The 27,622-nt window shown below is 38.7% G+C and overlaps 4 protein-coding genes and 1 long non-coding RNA gene across 6 annotated transcripts in view; 2 read left to right on the forward strand and 3 right to left on the reverse strand.

Annotated features, from left to right (window-relative positions):
- Nucleotides 1–2,132: 2,132 nt before the first annotated feature.
- On the reverse strand, nt 2,133–6,454 carry sdhaf2 (succinate dehydrogenase complex assembly factor 2). Its single transcript, XM_029459666.1, has 4 exons — nt 6,292–6,454; nt 5,102–5,325; nt 3,955–4,064; nt 2,133–2,868 (listed from the first exon to the last, which is right to left on the reverse strand). Exons 1-4 carry the CDS (start codon nt 6,316–6,318, stop codon nt 2,738–2,740), a joined length of 492 nt encoding a protein of 163 aa, XP_029315526.1. The 5' UTR covers nt 6,319–6,454; the 3' UTR covers nt 2,133–2,737.
- Nucleotides 6,455–6,596: 142 nt separating this feature from the next.
- On the forward strand, nt 6,597–13,507 carry LOC115026720 (cleavage and polyadenylation specificity factor subunit 7-like). The gene is made up of 9 exons (XM_029459655.1): nt 6,597–7,171; nt 8,295–8,498; nt 8,714–8,817; nt 8,987–9,132; nt 9,225–9,564; nt 9,894–9,997; nt 11,237–11,381; nt 11,473–11,693; nt 13,198–13,507. Exons 1-8 carry the CDS (start codon nt 7,094–7,096, stop codon nt 11,687–11,689), a joined length of 1,338 nt encoding a protein of 445 aa, XP_029315515.1. The 5' UTR covers nt 6,597–7,093; the 3' UTR covers nt 11,690–11,693; nt 13,198–13,507.
- Nucleotides 13,508–13,905: 398 nt separating this feature from the next.
- Nucleotides 13,906–15,272, reverse strand: polr2l (RNA polymerase II, I and III subunit L). Its single transcript, XM_029459680.1, has 3 exons — nt 15,118–15,272; nt 14,496–14,600; nt 13,906–14,207 (listed from the first exon to the last, which is right to left on the reverse strand). Exons 2-3 carry the CDS (start codon nt 14,588–14,590, stop codon nt 14,099–14,101), a joined length of 204 nt encoding a protein of 67 aa, XP_029315540.1. The 5' UTR covers nt 14,591–14,600; nt 15,118–15,272; the 3' UTR covers nt 13,906–14,098.
- A 677-nt stretch (nt 15,273–15,949) lies between these two features.
- LOC115024312 (uncharacterized) lies at nt 15,950–18,941 on the reverse strand. Its single transcript, XR_003834106.1, has 2 exons — nt 18,815–18,941; nt 15,950–18,081 (listed from the first exon to the last, which is right to left on the reverse strand). It is a non-coding gene; the product is annotated as an uncharacterized LOC115024312 (long non-coding RNA).
- Nucleotides 18,942–20,636: 1,695 nt separating this feature from the next.
- Nucleotides 20,637–27,622, forward strand: part of dagla (diacylglycerol lipase, alpha) — a 33,004-nt gene continuing 26,018 nt past the window's right edge. The window contains exon 1 of one of the 2 annotated variants that reach the window (XM_029455763.1): nt 20,637–21,413. The gene's annotated coding sequence lies outside the window, so the exon portion shown is untranslated. The remainder of the gene's footprint in view (nt 21,414–27,622) is intronic. The other variant, XM_029455771.1, reaches the window with a different exon arrangement.

The raw sequence follows: 27,622 nt of genomic DNA on the forward strand, positions 1-27,622 counted from the left end.
AGTAAGTAACTCTCACCAGTGAGAGCCGTTTCCCTTTGCGCTCCTCTGCTCACGACTCTCCAGCAGACACGGGAAGACGAGATGAAGGCTGGGGATGTTGGAGGTGGAGGTGGAAACAAGAGAACATTAGATGGAGTGAAATTTCAGGGGATAAGAGGGTGACGGCAGGGCTGAGGATAAAACAGAGAGCTGTCACGACACAGGAAGCCGCAGTGGAGGATGACAGGAGCGCAGGGCTACAGATAGGCGCAGTGGGTGTGCGTGGGCAACAAATACACTCCATACAAACAAGCCTCAGAGCAATAAAGACATGATTTGTGCTCCCCCTGCATGTGGGATCCACAGGTGGCATCTTGTTTTCATTGAAAGCATTGAAATGTGACACCCAGCAAGCTTCAGATTGAACTTCTGTCAAATGAGTGTGTAGTGCAGGACATTTACACAGGCACAATTAGGTGACAGAAATTGATTAAAAAAAGGTTTTGCTTTGAATTCTATGCATTAAGAACAGCGGTGGAAGAAGTTTTCAGATCCTATACTTATAAGTTAAAGTGCTAATACGACCGTTTGAAATGACCCCATTACAAGTAAAAACACTGCATTCAAATTCCTGTTGATTAAAAGTAATTAGAAACAATAACTTAAATAACGCAATTTAAAAGTACGCGTTTCTGCAACAACAACAAAAATGATTCCCCTGTAACTGCTGTTATATATTACATTACATTATTATTAGATAGTTGAGGTTGAGTAATGACTTTATATACAATTAGGTATTTTTGTCCAATGATTTCCAACCTATGGGTCAGGCCTCTTCCAGAGGGTCACAAGATAAATCTGAGGGGTGTGAGATGATTAATGGGAGAGGGAAGAAGAAACAGTTGTTACACATTTGTCTTCATCTTTTGGACTTAACCCTAATCCTTTTTGTGAAATATTTGGTTATTTCACCTATTTGAGAAAGTAGTTTAATCTTCAACAATGCATTGAATTTAATAAGCGTGAATGCGGTTTTTTTTATGAATATCTTAATCTTAAAAGAAACGAGTAATTACAGCTGTCAAAAAATGTACTGTAAAAACATATATAGAGTAAAAAGTACAACATTTCCCGGAAAGAAAAACGGAAATACCAGAAACAGTTCAGTACGTGAGTAGGCTGTATTTACTTTCCACCACTGATTCCTATATATGGAGAGACAGATGGCAGAGAAGCAAAGAGCACGCAGAGGGGAACCCTTGTGACATCACCTTAGTCTATTCCAGGACAAGGTGATAACATAAACCATATTTTCCTTTTTTTAAAGTGAAGAGAAAGAAAATACACATCAACATTTGTCTCATATCTGTAAGATTGCCTTGTTTGTGTAACACCTCTAGACAGTGGATCATGTGTACATTATGATTCTACGGGCGTACACAAGCCTGCTTGTCATCTGTTTTGAGATTCTGTGCACATCTCCTGGCCAGAGGGCATTTCCCTTCTGCTCTCAGTACAAGGTTCCACTGAACCGACATGACACACAGCCAGGCAAGAAATTTTCCCCACAGCCAACACACACTGATCCAACGGTGGAGGAATTATAACCTTGTTTACGTTGCTTAAAGCAAAAATATGTGCTTTAATTGGAAACTCGGCTTGACAGAAATTTTTGCTGATACTTTGCCTCATAAAAGCTGTAATAAGAACGCACTGCCTATTTTATGACTGCCGTTGTTTTCATCCTTAAATGCAGTAATGCAGTAATAGTAGAAGATTGTTTTTGCTTTTTTTCAGGCTTTAGTCAACTCAGTTTTCATCCTCTATAAGTCTCTGCATTAAGGTTCTCTGCATCCATATAAATATGGAAGCTGTTCACTGACGTTTTCACATTGTATCCTGCATTAAAGAAATGAGCTATGTGAGGTATAATGTTGCAGGTGAACCATTTCAGTGATACCAAGATCAGCAGGTGCTTCAGTTTGACCGTCACTGAACATAAGGTGATCTGCTTCCATCTGGTGTCCGTGTACTGATACTGCAACACAACCTTCATTATGTAACAAATACTGTTACATACGGTCATTCATGGTCACCTCCAGTGTGTTTTTACCCTCTAGTATGTGAAAATATAAATGACAGAAGACGAAGTAGACAGTACACATCAACATTTATTAAATAACCCATAATAGATGTAATAGGCACGATAGAATCATTGAACAGAACCAAACCATTATAATTCAACAAGCTACACAATGAGAGAGTCAATGTGTTTCTTTACAACAGTCTAGTATATATAATCAGTTTGTGTCTAAGTGTCAAAGCTGGCTTATTCAGTATGCAGCTCACACATCGAGTATTATGAATATACAGTCTTGAATCAAACATTTACAATACAATTCATGTAAAATATTCAGAGCACCTTTCTAATATTGTGCTGCATCAATCTTTGCTCGATCCACAAACTTCCCTCGCCTTCGACAACTCTTCTCCCTGTAATGACTGACTGGAGCTAGCAGAGGAGATAGAGGATGTAGGCTTTCCCGGTGAGAATATTTCATGGACAGGTGTGTGTAGTACGAGATAGTAAAGTGTTCTAAATATTTTCCACTCCACAATATTTTGTTCACGTTGCTGTGCATAACTGGAGAAACACAGCTGACCCCTGAAGGGTATTTCTGGTGGGTTATGACACTGATATTTCTCCCAGTGCCCCACCTGAAATGAGTCTCTGAGAAGGCCTAAAGGGCCTTGGACCTCACTGGCTTTCCTTGTCCAGGTACTCCAAGTTGGGTGCATCTAACCTCTGTTCCTGATTACGGTTCTTTGTGAACTCCTTCAGCATATCCATGATCTCTCCTTGGTAAACGTCAGGGGTGGGCTGAGCTTCTGTAAGCACAATGAACAGCTTTAATTACAACAGATGGCTGAAAAACGTGAACACAGAGGGGAGTCCTTCTGTCATCACCATGATCTATTTTAGGAAAAGCCGAGAACATAAAACTGAAAGGCTGACGTCGGCTAATTCAACATGATCTTTTGCTCCTGCTCCTGAGAAAGAAAATACACCTGGACGTTTGCATTTGCTTCATATTGTAGTGATGAGAAAATACAATTGTGATCCTTCCCACAGCCTCTCTGCAGAAGACGTTAGATTATTGAGTTTCAGGTATCACCAAGGTCATTTCAATATGCCCCGTACAGTGATCATTCAAAGCTCCTCAGTAGTCCTGTTAGACTTTGGAAATGCTCCGTTTAATAATTTCTAGACTTAAACCATCTCAGTTAATAATTTGAGACTATAAAAGTATTCATGAATAATTAGTTTTGAGTAAAGTAAGCAACAGCTTTTGTTTGGTTTTTCAGAGTGGGGCTGCCAATTGGACATGTTGGCGCTATTCTCACACTAATTCTGTTTTTCAGCTGTTCTGCACAACAAAACAGACACATAATTGAATCAAATTAGAGAAAATTAGGCAAATAAAAAGGGGTAAGTTATACTGGGACAGTGAATGAGCTCCCAGGATGAAATCCGAGCCAAAACAGAATTGAAGTTTATTGGTAAGCAGAGCACTGATTTAATTATTTTCAGCATCATCAGCCGATCATTGCCAGTTAACAAAAACAAGTTTGTTTTTTTAATATACCCACTGGAGTTTTCACATTTTGTTGTGTTACAGACTGAAAAAAAAAAAGAAAAAGGAGAAAGTCTGAAGTGAAAGCAAATATTTGTTATTGCAAATTTGTGTAAACATTAATGTTGCAAAGCTGAAATGTATTTGTGTCATTAAATAGTTAAGTGTCTTGCACTGAGAATATAAAGTATACCCAAATTCCCTTAAGTGTCTGAAATGCCTGTTGACTGGAGTCTATCCGTTTACAACTCTCTTACTAATGATTTTATTGTAATATGTCTACTGTACTCTGAGAGGCAATATCACATGACTGAGGAGAAACTATCAGCTATTCTCTCACCTGTTGCCCAGTAGTAGATGTCCCAGTCATTGCTCGGTTCATTAATCAGTCTGTCATACTGCAGCAGCTGGTTCTCAGTCATTGAGTTCAGGTATTGCTTTGCAAAAAGGCTGCAAGAAAGATGGAGAATTAATTTGAGTCTTTTCTCTAAATGGAAAGTAATTTTTTGAGCGGCTGGTGAATGGACTGCACACTGAAAACTCATCATCATCCTCCTCCTCCTCCTCCTCCTCCTCCTCCTCCTCAAATTACTGCCTCCTTCTGGTTTTAGTCCTCGCCAATGTCCCTTTGTTTAGTGGCTCTCAAAAAAGCCATCTTCTTCCTGCCCACTACTTCCATACTCTTAAAATACATTTTACACCTGTTTCTGATAATCCTAATAATCTCTGTAGTTGTGCAACAATTTAAAATCATTCTACTGCATACTTCCTACATGATGCAAGTACACGATTTCAGAGGTTCATTACAAATCTTAATGTCCTCATTCACAGTTGTCCTGCATTGACCCTCTGTAGACTTAATCAGTTCATAATTTGCTTCCTGCATATTTATGTGAATTTATTCATCTGAAAAATGCTGGAAGCTACCGACTCCGCTCTGTGAAATATTCGAAGGACTTACTCATGCTATCTGTCCCCAATTATTTTGGTATACTCATGCTGTGATCTGAAATGTTATTCTCTGCAACTGTTATATGTCTGAAACTTTGTTTATGTGCCTATTATTAGATCTTTATTCTCAATGAGGCTTTTCCTGGTTACATTCAATTTAAATTAAATTAAAAGTACCATTCCTACCTCTTATTGCCACTTACAACTGTAGGATGTTTTCCTATAATTAAAGGTGTGCTGATGATTACCAATTACTATGTACAATTATTATTGCGCTCATTGATGCCTGCTCTTTTTCTATCTTTTTCTATTTTCTATCCTACGTCCCACCACCCTCACCCCATTCTACATTGTGATCTTAAATTAAAAAGTGGGCAAAATGTTAAAACTCTTAAAAAAAGGTACACATGAAACTTAAGACACAGCTGTACTGAACCACTGCTCTAAAGTGTGTGAGTGAGGTAAAAAAAAAAATAAGCACACACACATCACCAATATGGCTAGATGATAATAGAAATAAAGTTCAGTTTAACAACCTGAGCAGAATGCAGTTCTCCAACATGCCCCTCTTGCGACTCTCATATAGCAGGCGTCGCTTCTTGATGTCAGTGGTCTCGCCGGGCCTCTCGTCCCAAGGGGGCAAAGGGATCTCAATCAGGTCTCCCCTGGTGTCATCTGGCGTATCTCCACGGTAACCACGAGATGACACCAGCCCCGTGACCGCTGGTCTCCATGCTGCCTGGCACACCCCTGTTACCAGCTGACAGGCAACAAACACACACGTTTAAACAAACATCAGTACCCTGTGTGAGGGCTGGGCGATATGGAGGAACTCAAATATCACAATATGTTTTACCAAATATCTCACAGGATTTTTGATAAATAATCATCAGTAATTTGGAATGACTAAGTGTAAAATACATGTGATAGTGTTGCGTCAAGCAATTCACTATGTAATCAGTTTTAAATCTGTTGCTGAAGACAGTAGTGTTGTTGAGCTGAAATATCTCCCTCTCTTTGCTATCACACTTATATAAAGAGGTGCATGTCAGAATGGGGATTTATTATACACTATATAAAATGTCACTTTAAAACTGGAGGCTTAGAATTAATAGTACTTAAATGTTTTAGGGATTGATCTTTGCTGTTGTTATTGTTTACCTTTTATTATTATTATTATTAGTCCTTTTATGTTATGTTTATTGTAACATGATGGTCTTTATACTTTCTAAGAACACAACATGTAAGTCACACTACGACCAAACTATTTTTATAAATAAATAATTTAATTGTGTGTGTATATATATATTGTCTCTGTGGTGGTTTTTTTGTCCTCTCTGCCATACAGACTTTCAGTGTGTATGTTTAGGCTGACTGTGCAAAAACAGTGGAATAAAGAAATATCATTTATTTACAAAGTATCAATGTCAAAACATGCAATCCTGGATTGTATAACTGTCCTCCAGCAGGACACGCTTTACGTTAACGTTACATAATAAGTCTAAACTTAACAATCGTGCTAGTTATTTATCTACAGCATTCATATAATGTTGCAACATTATTGTATTACTTCACACTAACGTTACATGATTTCGATCAGCGTTAGACCTTACAACAGTCATCGACTTGAGATTGGGTTACTATGGTTCCAACGGCTTTAACGTTTAACTAGCATTCAAACTTGAACAAATGTGCAGTTAATGTAACGTATAATTGGATAACTTACTCTTCTCGCAACAACAGAAGACAGCATTTTAACCCTTTTTCTCGAGGCGTTGAAAGACTTCTTAGTGGACTATTCCTCCGCAGTGAAAACGTTGCTGATGTCTGAATGTCAGACACAAAACAGTAAAATTACACAAGTGGGTTTTACGTCACAACAGCACACGGACAACTAACGAGGGAGGACCGGATACACCATATTGATAAGGTAACAGTAATGTTTAGCCAATAGCAACAGAACACACAATTGACCCCAGCGTAGTATGGTTACGTTGTTACTTAATTAGTGTATTTTCATTATTTTTTTATAATCATTGTAATCATAATTTTAAAAGGCTTGACCATAGGAACCAAATACTGTTTGTTGTTGTTAACCGGTAAATATTCCTGACGCACTTAAATGTTCACGTACTGATATTAGCATTAGCATTAGCTGATCAGAGAGCGAGTCCATAGTAGTCTAAAACTAGTTGTATTGTAACTCATACATGAAACTCGTGCATGTATTTTGAAAGTGTTCATTAAAATATAATCTCTTGATTTTTGTCCGCTTGTCGTATTCTCGTTTAATCATCGTATTTTGTTTTAGCTAACGTATCATTTTGTGCGGAATCGAGCGGTTGATTTAGCTAACGTTATAAACAAGGCGTAACGTTAACAAAAAATCCCGAATATTGATAGTGCACCTGTTGACGGTATGCACTGATCATTTGCGAAGAGTGCATATGCGAACGACACTTAAGACAAACAAAACCTAACGACCATTGGCTGCAGTGCCATCAACTGGATCATCTTAGGCCCACGGGATGGCTGCTGCAGCCGGACCAAGTACCTCCAAGACGGACCTCATAGATCTTTACAGTGACCTGAATCAAAACGACGAGGTGAGTCTGACGTTTACATTTTATCGCAAATGTGAGAAGCACAGGAGTATTGTAAAGTTGTCTGAACCTTGATTTGGTGGAGTTTAAATTCCACTTTTTATTTGATACCTTTCAATTAAACAAAATAACAATAAATATTCAGTATACAGGGCATGCTATAAAAATAGGACGATAACAAAAGAGCTAGGGGCTTATTACACTAGACAAAAATATTATTAAACAGTGATATTAAGTGGTGTCTGGATCGCCTTTTTGTTAGTCGAATAGAAAGTAGTTTTACATATTGTTCGACATCCTTCAGGAAAACAACAAAATACGTGTTTTGTATTGTTATGACTAAAGCTTTGAATTACATATTAGAATTTAGGTTTTTGAGAAAAGTAAACACCACATTTTCCAATAATAAAAGTATTTTAAAGATATAAATCAATGACAAATCTGGTCTTGGTGTGCAAAGCAATGCCAAAATAGGTGTAAAACTGTTTCTGAATATTCATCCCAGAAAGAGCAGATTGTGTTTATGTTTTCTGCATGTAGTGATTGGCCTGGTAATATTTATAAAGAAGTACACCTCTTAACCCTATTCACAATTATTTATTTATGAGCAAGCATCCCTTCTTCCAATATATTTCATTTACAAACTAATTCCAATATGCCATGACATATGGAATAGTCAACATCTTGTTGATTTGTATTTTATACCTGTGTGAACTGATCAGAAATGTTTAATATCATAGTATTGGATTCACGCTCGCTTGTATTTGTAGTGTAAAAACTACAGACCATTGTCTTATTCAGGCTTTCATATCCTTGGGTATCAATATCATCAGGACTGTCTTCTAAGAAAATTCTCAATTTTTATATGTAGTTGTCCTTTTGTATTGTGTGTTGTATTTCCCAGAGTAGAAAAGGCACCCAAATAAATTGGTAACTCTGTTCTGACAAAAATCCTTGTAGTAATGGGCAATTTCAGAAAATATGGAAAAAAGTCCCATGTCACTCCACACTTCCTGCAGCTGCCGACAAGCCTTAGGATTTGTATTTCCTCTGGCAGTGTAATGTTCATTTGTGCTCTGCACATTGAGATGACCCAGGGTGACGTACTTTTTTCTATCCCACACAGGATTTGGACAGAATTGCTGAGGCAAATGAACTTTTTGATGCTGTTCTTACTGGCTCAGTCGATCAGGAAAAGAAAGTCACTACAAATGCGGAGCCTCCTAACAAGACACCATCTAAAGAGGAGTCGAGATCAACAACAGTGAAAAGCCAAAAAGGAGGAAACCCACTGAGGAGACTGGCTTTATATATTGGAAATTTCCCCTGGGTGAGTAACACCCTCTCTGTTTTCATTTATATTAGTGTTTTATTGCATTGTCCAATACCATTTCTGTTGTTTTGTCCACATAGGCTTGCAGAACACTGATTACATGAAACAGAACAGAGAAATACGTTCCCTAATCACAATCAAGATCACAAGTAAATATATACCCTCCTGTCATTTTCTCACCCTCCTTTTCCCGAACCTGCTACTACCTCCAGTGGACATCTGATAAGGACATTACATGCATGGCTCAAACGTTGGGTGTGCAGGACATCATAGAGATCAAATTTGCTGAGAACAAAGTTAATGGCCAATCAAGAGGGTGAGTGTTTGCAGATCTAGTGTTTATAAAAGAAATAAACGCATTTTCTGTAAATTGAATTGTTTATTGTAAGAAAGGAAGCATGTGTTTCGATCTTTTAATCATTTGGATGTCTGTGACTAAGTGTTGGTAATCATACATGTGTTGTTTCTTCTTCTGTGTCACACAGCTTCGCCGAAGTGGTGGTAACCTCAGAAGAGTCATTAAAACTGTTGTTGGAAAAAATACCCCAATGTGAGCTCAATGGGGAAAGGATAGACTGTCGCTTTGCCACTCGCCAGAACCTTGGTGTGTTTGAGGACATGGCAAATAAACGTAAGAGCAACACAATCTTAAAATACTATTGAATTTACATTACATTGCATAATGTCTGTATGACTGTCATCTTTCTCTGTCGTTCTCCGTAGGTATACCCCTGCGTGTTAATTCCAAAGATCCTAAAGACTCAGATTCTTCGGATAAGATTCCCTCATTATTATCACAGGAGCCCAGTCATCCCCCTTTACCTCCACTTTTTCCATCACATCCACTTGCAAACAGGTTTCCCTCATTACACATCCCTTTCCATAGTCATCCACCTCCTCCCTTCCCACATATGCCGCCACACATGCCTCCACCCATGCCACCGCCTCATTTCCCTCCTCATCCAGTCCATATTCCCAGCCAACCTCCTAGTCTGCATGTAAATCCCGCATTCTTCACCCCAGCACAAGTGGTGCACAGCAGCAATGCTTACAGCCAACAACAGTGAGAACATACACTTTTTAAAATATATTTGTAGCTATTGCAAACCATAAACAGTACTGTAATATGTTTTGTTTCTTATTGAGATGAGATGATAATATTGTTGTGGAAAGTGAATCTTTAAAGCAGCAAAAGACCAGGATAAAGAGAGGAAAGCAAATGAATAAATGCAACATATTCAGACAATGAAGCACATGGAACATATTAAGGATAATTCAACAAATTGAGATTCAGCATCTTTCTTATAGCAATTATGAAAATAACTTTCTTTTTAGAAATAACTAACTGTGGATGTTTACATAATTCTGACAAAAAATCTGTGTATTTTTCAGACACACACCTCGAAGTACAGATGGAGATTTTGAGGAGCTAATGAACAGAAATAGAGCTGTTGCCAGCAGTGCGATCAGCAAGGCTGTGTCTGGAGCAACAGCAGGTAAGTACAGCTGATACGATTCTGTGGAGTAGCAGAAAGATCACAGAAGTTAATGTGGAGAAAGGACTGGGGCCTACCTTTTGACTGACTGGCTTATGGAAACAAATCTAAATACAAATCTGTTCCCCACCTCTCGTACAATAGAGATGGAAAGTAAATGGTTTTCTGTTATGTTAATTATAATATGAAATGTACTAAATAAACACAGTATCTTTTATAATGACAAGCAAAATGACATAACGCATTACATTTTCCTTTTTGAATTTGTAACTATAAAACACAACTGTAATTACTGTGTGTAATTTACACAAGTACTCAGACCCTCTATTCTGTGCTGTAACTCCATCAGTTATTCAAAATCTCTGAATTTTAAGTCTTTCGCCTTAGCATAACTGACTAAAAAAGCAATAATTAAAAATAATAATTTATATATAAATAATTATCCTTATTTATTAAGAGGTTGAGACTCAGTACCATGTGGTGGCGGTTTGATCAGATTTGATTGACAGGGGCTTGGCAACAAAGCAAACACAGCTGTCATCACATTGGATTCAAATGTTTGCATGGAAATACATGACATCACCTTTTTCCAACCAAGCCCTGCCCACTTCAAACCAGTGAGAAGAGCTCAGACAAAATACAGAACATCTCTCTTGTAAACTAAGCAAAACTGATTCACTCAGAATAAGAAGCCAACTAAGAAAGTATGTTTCTAAGATGTTTAAGTTCTTAGGTATGCCTCTACTAGCTTTAAAGGGGATATGAAGTTCTGTGAGTTCTAGTTTTGTAAATGTTGGTTTTCAGTGGGCAAAGCTTCACCTGGCACAACCAAGAACATTATGAAATGTGTCCCACAGCCTCTCCAGCATTGTTTTAGCTTTGCGCTTTTTAGATTATTGTAATCCTGAAAGGTGATTTCTCACCCCAGTCAAGATTTAGTGTGTTCTGGTGCATCTTTTTTAAATGGAGCTCTCTGTATTTTTTTTGTGTATTGTTCCTTGAATCCTAATGGGGAAGCATCAGTGATATTATCATAATCATCATAATATTGAAACCACAACCAATTGATATTGCTTCCAGTCTTTCTGTAAAAGGATATGAGCCTAACTTTACTGTATGTAGAGGTTAAATGTCATCCATTCTTTAAATGATTTTTCTATTAACCCTAATCCTAAAAGCTTTGAAGTGCTTAACTACTTAACTTTTTCTAAAATATACTTTCTCCAATTGCTAATGCAGGAGACTTGCGGGTGGCCATGGAGACTCTATTAACTGCCATTGCCATCATTAAACAGTCCAGAGTGTATGGAGATGAACGCTGCCAAGCCCTGGTCACCTCACTCAAAGACTGTCTAGTCTCTATCCAGGGCAACTACGGCTACAGGTTTGTTTAATTATGCTTCAGGACTCTGACATCTTGTGGTCCATACAGAAACTTAAGTATCAGTATCACACAAATACACATTTCTCCGCAGGAGTAGCAATCGTTCTGGGGAAGAAGAAAGAGACCGGGACAGGGTTCGTGACAGAGAGCGAGAGCGTGATAGAGAACGTGACAGAGAAGATTCTTCTGGTTGGGAAGGTGCGGGAATGTCTCGAAGACACAGACAACGTTCCCGGAGCGAGGAGAGGGACAAGGAACGCTCCCGGGAACGGGAAAGGCACAGAGAGCACAGAGACCGGTACCGTTAACTTGGTAAGCTTCCCTCTAATTATATACTTAATTTATGATTCATCCAACAGACCAGTTCCTTATTTGGCGTGTTTTATTATCAGTTCCACTGTTGAGTTTCTTACATTGTATCATATTGTGCTTTTGTGTTTTAAACTACATTATGACAACAACAGAAGAGACTGCCCAAAACATTCCTAAATGTAACAGGATTGTAATATCACAGAGCCATACAGGGGTGTTGGTTAGTGTCTCTCGTAAAACATCCTTTAGCAAAGTTATTGAGTGGCTCTGCTACCTACAGAAGCAAAGGTCACCATGTTCAACCCTCTAGACTTCAATCATGATCCTATTGCTTACAGTGTCAAAAAAAACAATCATTGTTGTTTGTTAATGTCTCCTCGTTAGGCTGCCTCACTATATCACATGTATATATTTTCATTGGATGAGTTCTCAGGACTTACTAACTCTGAATACGAGTAAATACTGAACTAATTTTGGATCTTTTAATAAATATCTGTGATTGTTTCTTATGCTGCTGGTTTGTGCTTCTGTAGTACTGGTTTTATTTATTCTGCAGTACTCGGGTCTCTCTTGCGAAACGGATCTTGAACTCAACGAGACGACCTGATTTTAAATAGTTTAAAAAGCTTCAACAAACACAATACAAAACTTGCTTCATATTTTATATCATTAAGTCAGTGAGGTAGAGAACTGTGATAACAAATTTAAAAGTGGTAGAAATAATCTTGCAATTGTGATTGAATTAAATACTATTTTGTCAACGGAATATATTAATGCACATCCTTTTCCTGTGCTCAACTTCATAATGGATGTCCGTACATCTGACTGCATATCTGGCCGAACAATGGCTTCAGTCTAAGAGTTGTTCAGGCTTGTGATTAATTTTAATAGGACATCCTGTATTCCTCCCTATTTATTTATATTGCGGAAGAGTGCAGATTTCTGTTTATTTTAAAGTTTTAAGTTGTATTGGTTACAAGAACTCCAAGCTTTTACTTCCTTGTACTACTTCAACGCCCCTGAAACCTTTTTGACACATTATTGTTAATGAAGTGAAAGTCGGTGAATTAGTTATTTTTAGTACAAAGTCTTGACTGTGTAATGAACTGTTAAATGACTGCAGCCCATTATGTCGCAAGACTGTTAATACATCATTATCACATTTTAGTCTTCTTTTTAGTATGTGTCTATGAATCGACCTATCATAGCTATAACTCGATGTCATATGCAATATGTAGAGAAGTAGAGCATATGCTGAGCTTTAAGTGATTGTAAGAAATCTTTTTAGTTGATACAATAAAAAGGTTTTTAACCTTGTATAGTTTTATGAATCACAGATTGGCTTGAAATGCTTTGACAAATTGCCACTTAGTAGTACTGTAGTTGTAAGGATAATTAACACAACATCTGAGGCTCTTGCTATATAAAGCTGTTAGGCCCATAAAGTCAAAAATCTGATTTGTGTAAATGTTACTTTTTTTTTAAGCATGCTTTTTCTCCTCAGACTGAGCCGAGCGAAGACGGGACTTTTTGTTTCTGCACCAAGTTGTAACAAATCTGGAGGAATCGAAGATGAGACTGAAGATGAAGAAGTCTACAGTGTACTTTTTTTGGTTCACCAGTCGTTCATGTACATACTGGGACTTTAACCTGTTTTAAGAAAAATTGTGATTGTAGATTTGTTGCTGGGACAGATTTCTATGCTTGCATGCAGAGGAACACCTCTTAATAACTTATGAAATACAGTGTAATGTTTTCATCACTTTCTTTTGTATTAAATCTATAGATTAAAAACACATTCCCTGAAAATAAAATTCCAGTGTTTTATTTCCTCAGACATTTAGGTTGTATTAAATGTGCTCACTGAGCACCACAAAGATCTCATAATTAGCTATATTTGTGTCTTTCATATGTATATGTAGGACAGTAAAAACTATTCTTTGAATTTGAAGCAGTCAAAACAACTAAGTGAATACTTGTATTGCTTTTGATTAATCATTGTCTCAGTACTGCAAAAATCGAGTTTTTGGTTACAGCTGTTTTGGTTGAACCAATTTTCTGAAGGTCTGATCTGGGTCTCAAATACAGAAATTAAGTAAAACTACTAGCAGTAATTTTCTCCAAGATTTGAGGTGTTGGATTTGAAGGCACAGCACAAGTGTGAGAACTCCTCATCTTCTAATTTCCAGTTTTAAAAAGCCAGTAATACAGGTAACAATGACATTTAACAGATTTATTTAGAAAAAATGCATTATCAAATCACAAATTAATGTTCCAAAAGTCTTCACTGTAGTCTGTATTTGTCATCACATCAATATAATAACAGGGCTGTGGCATGGACATTCAATGTGTCCATGCCACAGTCCCACAACGTCCATGAGGTTCTTGAAGGTTGCCAGTTACAATCACTTCTCCAGTGGTGCATAATTCAACAATTTCTCAATAAGATCCACATGAGAAAGGAGCATCCGCCGACAACAGTATCTCTTCAGGCCCAGGGCATCAAGGGCATCACTTAAGAGAAGAAGAGAGTAATGTTAGTCCTAATGCAGGGCATACAGACTGAATAAGTAAAGTACATGGGCATTACTGCAGACAAGTCAGAATAGCATCGTAAATGGCCTCAGGTAATTGCCATTGCAACATAAGTCTGAATGTAGACTACTTGAAACCTTGAAGGAAGCATACCCTGTAACAGATGAATATGCTCAAATGTGATGTGTTGTACTTACTGCTAAGTACTACTAGCAACATCTGTGTGGATATGATGTGCAATGACAAACCAGCAGGAATATATCTTACCCCTCAGTATACTCTGCCTGAAGGAGACCGAGGTACGCCTCCCACTTATTACCCACGATCTTCCCACACGTGAAGCACCGGACCGGGATGATCATTGTAGGACACCTGGGGTCAGAGCAGGCACTGTTAACATTCCTACCTGCACGATAACCAAATGGCTGGCTAACCAGCGTCAATTTACTAGCTAATGTAAACGAACCCATTCATTTAGATGAACATTAAAGTACCATAGTGATAAACATATGCAATTGTGAAGACAGTCAGTGAACTAATACTACATTTAATAAGATGCACGCGATTCCTCCTCCTGGGAGGCTAATGTTTTGCTAACATTCCAGCTACAACGCTTAGCTTTAATGGACTTGTTTTTGTTGAAAATATTAACGCTAAATACCTCGTACGCTTCAATAGTTTATGTATCTAGAATTGTTCGTCTGAATGTTGTTTTCACAGTCAGTTGGTGAATTACGGCATAACGTCACTTGTAGCCACGCGATTAGCACAACAGTAAACTGTTAGCTAACGTTAGCCGCCAATAACACGTTGCCACAAGTTCACATAATGTTAAGTTATGTACCAGTCTAAACAAAGTCTAAAACAATGTCAAGTTTCATTTACTCACCGTCACCAATCTGGTTTACCTAAATCTAATTTTAATATTCTGATATTCTGAGAGAAACTAGCTCCGAGAAAGTGATTGTCGCTTCCCTCGTTCTCTACAGCCTCAACACTTCCGCCCCGGATCTTTCAAAATAAAAGGATAACTTCCTCGAAGGCTTTCCGATAATACAGTTGGACCGTTTATTAGATACCCCCTATTGCAGAGGTCTTCAACAGGGGGGTCCTCGGATCTACTGCAGGGGTGTCGCGAAATTGTTTGTAGATAAAGCAAAACATTAAAAAATCTATATATATTTTTTTTGTTGCACATTCACGTGTTACGACAAGCCTTGGGCTATATCTTTATATGTGTGTATTCTTTTGGAGACCCCAGCATAGTCCATACAGCCTCTACCGGAGTAGAGATGTTATCAACCAGAATAAAGAAATATATTTGTGAGTGTGCCAGCAGACCATAGAAGAGCTTACCGTTAATGGCTTTTGTAAACCAGTCTACAGATTGACAGAGAGTACAAATAAACCACATCAATACACGTTGCCCAAATAGATAAATATTTTAGCAATATCCCTCACATTAAAGAATGACTTAAGAAGCATTTAACATATATCACAGTAAACAGAAATTAAAATGAAGATTTAGTAAATCAGAATTAAGATTAGGACTGAAAAGAGGGTGCTCCAGCATCCTATTAAGTATATCGTTATTATATTGACTTGACAGTGCAAATTGACACAAACTCAAATAAATGTATTATTTATTTAGTCATAGAGCTGAAGCTCTGCAAATATATGATTCCTAATTCTGAATTGTAAATAAAGAAATAATCACTTGGGCTGGTTCACTGTCTTTAATAAAGGTTGGATTACGACCTCTTCCTTTTTTTACATTTAGGAGTTTGGGGGCAGAGGGGAGTGTGCATAAGGAAAACATGTTAGAAATATATCAAAAATATATCATAACCATTATCATTACAGTCACCATGAAAAACATCATCTTTGCCATCATCATCTGTAACATCGCCATCATTTCCATCTTTAACATACATCATCATCACCAACAGTATTATCACATCATCACTTAATTAAGTCATTTAACTTGCTACTGCTCAAGTGCTAAATAAGGAGTCCTATCTGAATTATTGCATTTATACGCTGTTGAAATTATGAAAATAGGATTTCTCTTTTTTTTTTGGTACACTGTATTGTACAATGTAAGGTGAAGTTTGTTTTGGTGTTGGCATACCATCTACTGGATGTGGTTCGGGTGGTTTACTGTGGTGTATGAGGTATGTTTCTACAATATTTTTGGCCAGTAATGTGTTGTAAAAGTACATTTACAACTAAAATCAAATAATGCTGCATATCAGAACCGTCTTTCTGCTATCTACTTATGCAACAGGGACATCCCCATGACCTTTACATAAGTGGGGACTATTGTGCACAGCTGTACAGGTGAATGTTGCTGCAACACAATTGTGAAATATTGACTTTATTTTCTCCTATACAACGGTAATTCATCTACACCGTACTTTCATTGAATTAGCAACCTAGGCTACTCTCATTACATTATAGTTGTACGTATTTATGAATGAAGTTTTCATGTTTTCCTAAAGCCATATAAGTGGAGCACAGTGAAGATATAAACAACTCCCATTGCAGGTAGAATACTTAAACCTGATAGTGCAACACTAATGGCTGTCCAGCCTGTTACAGCAAAGTATCCAATATGTAAACCGATTGAACCAGCATGACTGTTGATGTTGTGTGAGACATGAAAGGTTATTGATTTGTGACATCATTTGACAGTAAAATAAAACTCTTTCTTATTCTACAGTAAGAGGTAACGTCACTATTATTCTCTGACACATACTGTACATGTTATATCTCCTACAATCCCCTAAATCTCACCCCTAAACCACTGCATGCTTATATTTTCTGTCTTGAACAAGTTGATTTTTATTTTTTTAACTGCACTGTGCCATTTTATACTTGACATTTTTGGATATGCAATGTCGATGAACTGAATCCCTTCACTTTAGCCAAAATATGTGCAATACATCACAATGCATATTACCATCTGTTTTCAGGCCTTCTCTTTCCATTGTCTTATTTAAAATCAAAATAAAACCTAGAACAACTCTGATAAACAGTATTAAGTTTCAACATTATGAATACAGTTTTTCATAATTTTATAGCAAAGTGAATCAAGCTGATTTTCAGAGCAAGAATGTACAAATATTGCAATATTATCAATATCTGTGCAAACTGGATTAGAAAAGATAAAGCAGTTGAATAAACTACCTTTACAGAGTTTAGGCTTTTCAGCTCCATACTACAGTGTGAGTTTAAGTTTTTTAAAGAAATAGATTACAGTTCAGATGCAGTATTGAAGCAACTTCATGCATATATTATGTGTAATTATACTCCATATCAAAACTTGAATGGTTTGATTCACTACAAGTGAAAGCAGGCCAAAAAACAAACAAACATAAGATGCACAGTGGCTCCCCACCCCCCATCTATACCTTAATAGTCTGTGAACCATTCAGCAACAATGCTCTAACTCATCAACCAATACATACTTTAATTTGAGATAATGATTTGGTTTTAATTTCTCCTCGCCAGTAGCAACACTCCCAGCAAGATGGCTCCTGCAGCAATAACGGCACCACCAATGAGAAAGGGTTTCAGGTGTTCCAGAGAGTCTGTGCCGGAGGCCACAGCCTCGTCACCTGCTGCTTCTGCTTCAGCTTCTGCTGCCCCATCCTGGGGAGGAGGATGCTCAGGTTCAGGGGCTGCAGGGGCAGGGTCTGCCTTGCGTGGGGCTGCCGGCTCCTTCTTCTCTGCTTTAGGTGCCGCCTTGGGTGCTGTAGCCCCCGACTTGGCCTTGGCTTCCATGGACTCAGGGACAGAGGTGTGGTCTGGTCAGGAGGAGTCTTTATAAGGTCAGCTTTGTGCCGCTTCACTGCGGAAACACAGCAAACAAACACAGATTATCACTCTAAATTAGGCTCAGACATCATGGTATCTGCTCTGCTGAATGTAGAGACACTGACATATAAAGGAGCCCTTAAAATCCATGTTTTCACTGTACAGCGGAGAAGCAGTCATGTGGTGCTGGGGCCTTAAGTGTGACCTTGGAAAAAGATGACATTGAATGGAACAAGCTGATGCTCAGAGGACAGGGAATAGTTTATTTTGGTCTCACCAGCTGTGACACAATCTGCCACTAAAAAACTACTTAACGGCAGCTTCCTGTGTAAAGCTTTTTCATGGGAAAATCTATCAGTTTTGTAATGGAGGAAGAGGGAACTGTAGCTGCAGAGTTTATTAAGAGTCAAGAACTGAATCTGTATTTCTCTGACCCAAAAAAGAGCCTAATCCAGATGCAATACATGTAGATTTCATTTCTTCCCCTGTCTTTCTCTCTGTTCTCTCACTGTAAAACCGCATGAGTCATATGTCCTATGAATGGAGGACAAGATGGAGGAAAGAAATAAGGACCATCATAACTGCGAGGAAATCAGTGGAATGCAAATGGTGGGGGGGGGGGGGAAGAGGAATAAACACTGCCGAAATTGAATGAACGCATCATAGCTGCTCGCTCTTTCCAAATTTAAACTGGACACATCTTTACAAAAATGCTTCCTACTAAATCCTGCAGTGATGTGATGAGAACAAATATGAACATTACATACCTCTCCAACCGCTCTGCAGAGATTACAAGAATAAGATGAAGGAGGAACTGCAGAAGTCTCTGGAAGTGAGAATTGTCCTTAATATAAGAAAATGAGAGAAAGCGGAGAGATGGAGGACACTATAAACTGGAGGGAGGAGAATGAGAGAGGGAGAGGAGGAGAGACTGGGATGTACCATCTAGTCATCAAGAAGAGGGGGAGTCTGTTCTTTGATGACATTCTGGGTTTTAGAGCCTTTTTAATAAAGACAATTCTTAATCCAATGAGTTGTAATGGCTATAATAATAATAATAATAATATAATAATAATAATAATAATAATAATAATAATAATCTTTGTATTATTTCTAAAGATATAATACGTTTTGCACATAGGACCTACTGAAAATAATTTAGTTGGGGCATTTTTTAGTTATAATGCAGTGGGAGAAAATATTTGGAAAATTAGACTTTAATTGTTTTGGCTTTGTACTCAAGCACATTTGGTGTTAAGTGTGTTTAAGGGTGTTTGTATCCACAGTGTTGACAGTCAGTGTTTCCATACAATTCCCTTTGAACACTAAACAACCAAACTCTCTCTCTCTCTCTCTCACACACACACACACTTATATATATATATATATATATATATATATATATATATATATATATATATATATATATATATATATATATATAGTACACACACACACACACACACACCGGTTTGTCCTGTGCAGAGGAAGAAAAAATACCATGTCAGAGGGGCATTCCACAGATTGACAACAACAATTCAGAGGGCACTCGTGCATAGCCTACTTATAAAAGGGGTCACACATGTCCTAGGCTACAAGGACATATCATTCTAAGCCAAATTAAACTGGTGTAATGGCACTTTTTCTGCATTTTGCCCCAGCAGCACATACCCTAATGACACCACTGGAAATAATCTTCTGTCCGATGGTTGGACACACCTTATCAGTCATTTTATGAGTCATGCTTTCTTTTCTATGAAGGGGAGTCGTCCTGCATCTCAATTGCCCCTGTCTATACACATGTGCTATATAATGTGAGGAATGTTTCATTACAAATATGCAGGGTGAATTATGTTGCAATTGACACAGCAATGACAGCTTTCAATCTATTTTCAGACAGGAGATACACTGCCAAAAAAACCTGGAGCCCTGAGGTCAGCAGTAGGCTATGTGTGAAAGTAAGAAGTCCCTGTGAATGGACGAGGTTGATGAGGTTTTTCCTCAATCATCTGATCTTTTAAAAAAAATATTGTTGGAATAGCTTTCGCTTGTTCGCCTGCATTCTTTTTTCTTTTTTTTTTGTACAGATTACTGTACACTTTCTCTGAGTTTATGAGGTGACGCCGATCCACGCCCAGTATACGTCGAGCCATAATAGATTGTAGTATGCCAAGATAGTAATCGGTAACGTACGAAGCTGTCGGTCAGATCCGTAGGTCTATTGGTTGACGTGAAAGACACTGCTAAACAGAGTCAGATATAAACTCAAACTGATCAAAAACAACTCGAAAAGTCCCCATCACCTTTTTTTTAAATGCCCATCTTCTCATCGAATATGTTGTTGGGGTACATTCTAAACTGCGCATGCGCGGTACAAATCAAATATTGGCCCAATCAAACTATCTATTTGTCATATATCATATATATATATATATATATATATATATATATTTTTTTTTTTTTTTAATGCAACGTTCAAAACAGAGCGCTCCCTCAAACAACCAACCAAAAAAGAGTGTCAAATCCCCCCAGGGTCTTTCTGTGTGACTTTGCAAAGGGGAGCGGTAGCCTCTCGAAAACACTGTCCTCTTTGATTCAGTTGCAGATTCCTTGATATTCGGAAACCACCAGTGGCGCCCTTTCTCCGCAGGATCTCCAAAGTGTCTGCGGTCTGCCATTTACAAAAACGGTCAGGTGTGCGTAAACATAACGTTATACGGAATTTGCGCAGCCAAACACGGAAGGGAAATAGCCGATGTGTCCGTATTTTTCTCCGTGGGATAAATGTCCAAGGGGATGGACCAGATTCTGTGGAAATGCTGCCTCCGTTTAGCAGCTATCCGCTCAGGGGTCCGGGAGTTGTCAGGCTGATGGCACACACAAGCTGCTGACTACAACGTGAGGATCGTCTTGTTCTTCAACCCCGAGGCACTGTTGCCTTCTGTGGATGGAAATCATCATGCCGAGCTCCGACGTAGGGACATGAAAAACGACCCAGACTCGGTGAACTGCCACAACGGACGACGTGTTGCAATTAAGCGGAGAACCGAGAAGCCGTCAGTCTCCGGCGGGTTGAACACGGCCGTCTAATTAATAACGCTCTTTGATGGCATTTATCAGGTTTGCCTGACACCCGGCGCACAAGCAGGGAAGCTCTTTGATGTCTCTGGATCCATTCAGCCTCCCGTTGTAATGACGTCTGCACGGTTATTATAATTATATCGGTGAGACATTTGTGAATTCATCCCTCCAGCCCTGAGCCGGTGTCGGGGAGAGCGAGGCTGAGGCGGGTCGGCAGTCGGAAGGATATGGGAGCGCGAGCGGAACCGATGCAGTGGGTCTCGACAAGGCATCGTCAAAATACAGGTGAGCAGCAGGATGAAGGGACTGACTCTGACTGATAACATGCCTTTGAGCTATATGCACATGCAGAGCAGCCGACTCGTTGCGTCACGGACAGTGTGACCCGGCTTTTTAATACATGTTTTAGTGCTGGTTTGAGACACATTTTTTAGGCCACGTCTCCATTAGCTAGGCCCGCAGGATGCCACCTTCAGCAGCTGTCCTGATTGAATGAGATTAGACACTACTGCCAGTGATGCAGACTTGTTGGAATCACACATTTGGATGCGGTGGTACATGTAAACGCCTAGCCCTGCAGCTAACAGTGGTTCAGTTGTTTTGTGTATTTTGTCCTTTTTATTGTACAGTGAAATTACTGTGTAAATTGCCAAATGCCAATCAACAGTTGCAGATTTAGCCTAGTTTGTGTAAACCTGCCAGTTTTTTGAAGTATTAATTTGACAGTATTTGCATTACCTATATTGGTGTTTACTTATTTATCTTATTCCCATTTAGTAGCCATGTGATCACTTCACTGGTCTTTTCATCACTAGAAACAAACTTGACTAACAAGACTTAAAGACGAGCCTATACATCATCTAGATTATGCTTTTGGTTGGACAGTTGGATGACTTGTTTCCTTTTTTTAAGGAAAGGACCTGGCACAGCGACAGTAAGGGGAAAGTCACACCTGTGTATCACTCGCACTCAGAATAGTTTGTCCTCCTCTTCTTTCGACTTCCAGTTGTGGATATCATTTTTCTCTATTGTCATTATGTACCGGTACATGGAAGTGCGAATGCCTTTTTATCAAGCAACGTTTCAGCATAAATGACCAGATGTGTCAGTTGGGGAATGCTAAGCTGTCCCCAATGAACCGCTTTGAAAAATAATAACATAATCATCCAGTCTAAGAGGAGAGTTATACAAATTTTGAGCAAAAAGATTAGATGAGTTTGTTCGTCATTACACATAAAGTGGCACATACTGTCTAGATCCTGTTGTAGTTTTCTGTTTTATGCAGAGTGTTAATGGCACGCAGATAAGTTCTGGACTATATCCCAGCTTTTATTATTTACATCTTTCTTTTTGTATACTGATTTCTGCACTGTCTCCTGCCTCTAACCTTAAGCCTATCAAGTGTGGACAAGATTAAACAATTCATATCATTTAAATACAATCAAGTTTAAATAAATCAACCCAAGCTCTGCCATGTAAGGCTGCATCAACACCAGTGTTTACACTTGGTTCCTTGGTATCCCTTTAGACCCTACTGGAAACCAAATGCCTCCAGGGAGTCCTGGGAGATAAATTATGTTGTCTCTTTGTTATTCAAAGCACACACACAATTTCTGGCCTCTCCTTGTGCCATAAAATCTGCTCCTCTGCTCTAATGTTGACTAATTATTTTAGATTATTTCATACAACAAGCCATAATGCTGATGTAGGGTGTTAACAGGTAGTTAAGGAGTCCCACTGCTTTACAATGAAGCAGCAACAAAGTAGAGCATTTGCAGTATTATCGCTTATTTTTCACATTTGTCCCCTTTTTTTTTTATAAATGGATGTATCAAGTGCTAATTTGGGGAAGGTTAGAGTTAGGTTCAGCTATTGTTACAGCTCTGGCTGTAGTGGTATACCAATACCGCGGTATTAAAGTTGACCGTGATCACAACGTGTACATTTGGTCATCTACGGTATTGAAAAAATAAAACAGTCTGTCTCCTACAGTATAAGTTAATCATTAATAATTAAAGGACATTATTTTAAAAGTTCATTGTTGATGTTATTTAACATGCTATGTGTGCTGCTAACTTGTAAACGAACATGCACCTTTTTATTGTTGCATGCTATTTTTTTTATCAGGTTTAGAATTTAGCTCTCCCTAACATTTCGTATTAATGCTGGTCAAGAACAAACACAACAGTGACACTGCTGGACGTTATCACATCACTATAGTTTCTTTTAATAAGCACTTTTTTAAACTTTATATATTTATAATGCAAGGTAGCTCATTAGTAGACATTGAGACGCACAGTGTATGGGTCTGACGCCTTTCTTCTCCACTGTATGACATGTAACGAAGATTTTTAGACTTTGTCCTCAAGCTTTTAGACTTTGTTTTAGTTTGTGTCGACGCCTCGAGAAGATCCTTTAGTACCCCTAAAATGTGTTCATGTATAGTGAAGAAGTTACATGCTTTATTTTAATATAATGCAATTTACCAGTTTTCTTACCCAGTCTATAGTTTTATATGTATAGTTAGTAGTTTATGTGTGTATGTATGGATGGATGGATGGATGGATGGATGGATGGATGGATGGATGGATGGATGGATCTATTTCTATATCACCAGTTAAGATTAAGAGCCCTTTCGGTTGGTTAGTAGCTAAACAAATATATATATGTGTGTGTGTGTGTGTGTGTGTGTGTGTGTGTGTGTATAGAAATAACACACACCCTCTGGTCATTTTCATTAAACATGGTATAATACCATGTTTAGGTTGTTTTTATGTTTATGAAGCCAGAGTAGTCATAATCCCGTGTTGACATACAGTATATGTACTTCTATACTGTAAAAAAACACTGTGTTAAAATAAATAAATAAGCAGCACTCTTATAAACTAACGATGGGCATATGTTTGGTAGCATAGGTTGCAGGCCTGTATTTTAAACTCAACAGCCCGTCTGTATTGTCGTGTTTGCTGCGTATATGACATGTAGGCAAGTGCTTGTGAGGAAAAAAATTAAATAAAAACGCCAACGCACTTGTACTCATTAATTTAGGGGAAACTCCCTTTCATTAATTGATGTATGTATTTTACATCGGCTAAACCGAGGCATGAATTGAGAGAAACTTTGACACTTTGAGTTAAACTACAAATATTCAGGTCAGGCATAAATTGTATTCTTTTTTTCTGATATGAGTCCACACAAAATTAGATACTCTTGCAGTTTAAATGTATAATGCCCTTGAAATTGAAGTTAATTGTGTTGTCTGTGTGCAGAATAGATGTCAGCTTAAAGGGTATTAGACATTGATAATTGTTTATTCTGAAAATTAAGTGACCGCTTCAATTTTCAGACATGGAAATTAAAATCTAAGTTCATGAGAGATAATGAGGCAATTAACATTTCCAAATGCATGTTATCCAAATAAGCCATATGTAAAGGGAATCACTCTGTGAGGCAGTATTGATTATCTGGCAGTTACTTTGCAGACGGATTTGTTTGTGTCCCCTCCCGGACACATTTGCATGTAATGCAAAATCTATAAGCTAAAGAACTGAAATCATGTGATTCTGCAGCAAAGCCGTTTATAGACGGCTGTGTGAAAAACGGCAATTAAAAGCACCACATTCAGCACACTGCTGCAAATGCACAGCTGCAGGAGTGTGTTGCATGCAGCAGTTATTTTCAGTAGCTGATCCGATACAATGACAAACATATCTGTACATGGTTCTTGGCAGCAGGCCACAGACAGGTTAGCAGAGCACATATGTTACCACCCCAACATAAAAAAAAAAACATTTCTGTATACACACATGCAATTTACAGTGCACATACTATCACATCAACTGAAAGAAGAGAAAATGGAGTGGGAAGAGGTGAAAGGGATTGGGTGGGTGGCAGTGGGAGAAAAAGATGGAGAAAGAGGCAGAGGGAGAGTAGGAGTGAGTGGCACATGGCTTTCAGTCTAAAAAAAGATGAGCAGCATGAAACCAAAACCAGAATCTGGATTAGCTAGATAAGGAAGAGGAGGGGGACAGAGGAAGGCTCCAGGAGAAAATGTAGGTTTCCGCTGCGCTGAAAATGGTGCAGATGCACACGCTCGGTTTCATGCTCATGCTCATAAATGTCCTCTACAATATGAATACTGAATGAGTGTGTGTGTGTGTGTGTGTGTGTGTGTGTGTGTGTGTGTGTGTGTGTGTGTGTGTGTGTGTGGGAAGAAGAAGAAGAAGAAGAAGAAGAAGGGGAGAGCATGAGGATAGGAAGACAGAAGGTGAGATATAGATGGTTGAGATTCTTCAGGATGGACAGAATACTGCTGTAGTGTGACAGAACAGGACAAGACATGATCATTAGAGATAGCAGGAGCAGAGCCAGGGATGTGACAAATGCTGGAGAGAATCTTGATCCGAGCAGAGTGTAACACTGACCTGGGCAGAAAAAGAGAGAGACTGGAGCAGATGGATGTATGACAGAGCAGAGGAGACGGAGAGATTTGGGACTGTGCCGCAGTCATGCCATCATGCCAACCGGGCATAACCATAGCATTTTCTGGAGACATTCTTAGTAGCCTGTCTGTCCAGGACTCCTCTTCAGCCTGCCTTCACTGTCCCCACAGGCAAATATTGTTCCTTTCTTGTTGATTCCTATTGCTTCTGACACCATAACAAGCTACCTGCAGGACAGGGGAGTCGCTGCATAACTGTGTGCCGAAATGTGTGCCCAGTCTACAGACGTTATCTTTTATAAATAGTTCAACTGATTGTGCTGTAGTTGTACAACACTTTAAATGCACATAACCCCAGGACTATCACATGATATTGATATGAATCAATCTTGTCTGAAAACAAACATACTCCCACTTCTGTGTCAACTTTGTCACAGAAGCCAAGTGCTCACATGTAATGAGTACAGACAGAATGATCTTTAAGACATTGTTCTGTGAACTTAAAAAGTAGATCCTCTCAGCTATTTTAAAATGTATCCAGTTTTCATTCACTAAATATAAAGCGCTGCGTGAGTACTTGCTTCCCATAGATCAGCACAGGAAATTCATACGAGCTGCAGAAACTAAAAGAGCTGCAGTGAATGTCTGATACATCCAGGATGTATTCAGATGTTGAAGTGAAGGCTGGAGTCTGTTCGACTGTGGGTGTTTTTTATCACGCTAACTTATTCTTCCTCATATCATCTCTCCTCCCGTGACCTGGAAATCACTCCCTCTCCGCCATCAAGGAGGATCTTCCAATCCCTTTAATGCACCTTGAGGATAGAAGAGGCTTTTGGAGGAGCTCAGATCGAGGAAAAGTATCCTCCGCGGAAGTCTTTTCTCAAGTGACGTAATGTGGAAATGCCGCACCTCTACATATGACGCTTAAGGACCAAGGATTTCTCCTCTGGCAGCTTCGACGCCTCGCGTATTTTGCTTGCATCTCTCACATCCTCCCTGGGAGGAGCTGATATGCGAGGAAGAGACACGAGTGAGGGAAGCAAAGAGACATGTTAGCCTTATGAAAAGCACCCAGTGTCTTCTTGGACACACCTTTTTTAGTTTGCATAGATTCTCTACTCCTCTCCAGTATTTGTGAGTGAAAGCTGCTGTATATTGATGCTGATATTTAGAGTCGCAGTGTGTGAAGGGTGGTGGATGTAGAACCAGGAACAAGTAAAGGATCACACCCCTGCTGGTTATTGAAGCATACCCAAGTGTTTTGTATCTGTTTGCTAAAGATGGATACAATTTAGAAATGCAGTTCTGTAATATGTCTTTACTGTCTATTGAAGCACAACAAAGGAAATGCACAATTTGATAAGCAATGTTGTCATCAGAGCAGAGCATCCCAACTTTGGATGGGCCACATAAACACAGTTTCAGAACGGCATCCAGTAGTATCACCCACTTGACGGCACAAAAGGGGAACAGTGTTTTTATGTTTGTTTAATCAAGTGCTGCAGAATACACAACATGTTGCACTGGCACAGCTTCCCTATTTATAAGACAACCAGGCATCCTGTGTCGGACAAATTGGAAAAATATAATCTGTAATAATAAACAAAAAAGCCGCTTGAAGTGATGCTCCTCCCAAAATGTGTTTTTTAGTATCAAGCAGTCACCCCCTGTAGACCCGGGAGGTGCCTGTTAGTTAAATGGCTTCCACTGGTGACACATTTTCACAGCGAAACATCCATAGAAACTTCTTCAACAACCTTTGCAGCATAATCCAATTCTCTGCTGCCCATGCATATGCCCATGGTGTAAAATCTAAGGGTTGCACAATGATGTGGCTGAATACTTTAAGGGACAGTTTTTGTAGAATATGTGTTCTGAATGGTTTCAATATGTTTGTGTGCACACTTTGATGTTAACTATTTTCCAATATGAAAAACTGGACACTATTGAAATCCATTATAAAGGACAAAAGTCAAGTTGATGATGAGGAAACGACAAACTTTGACCTCTTAAGCCTACAGAGGGTGTTTGATTGACACTCAAAATGTAC

Source organism: Cottoperca gobio, chromosome 3, assembly GCF_900634415.1.
Source record: "Cottoperca gobio chromosome 3, fCotGob3.1, whole genome shotgun sequence".
In the NCBI taxonomy this organism is placed as follows: Eukaryota; Metazoa; Chordata; class Actinopteri; order Perciformes; family Bovichtidae; genus Cottoperca; species Cottoperca gobio.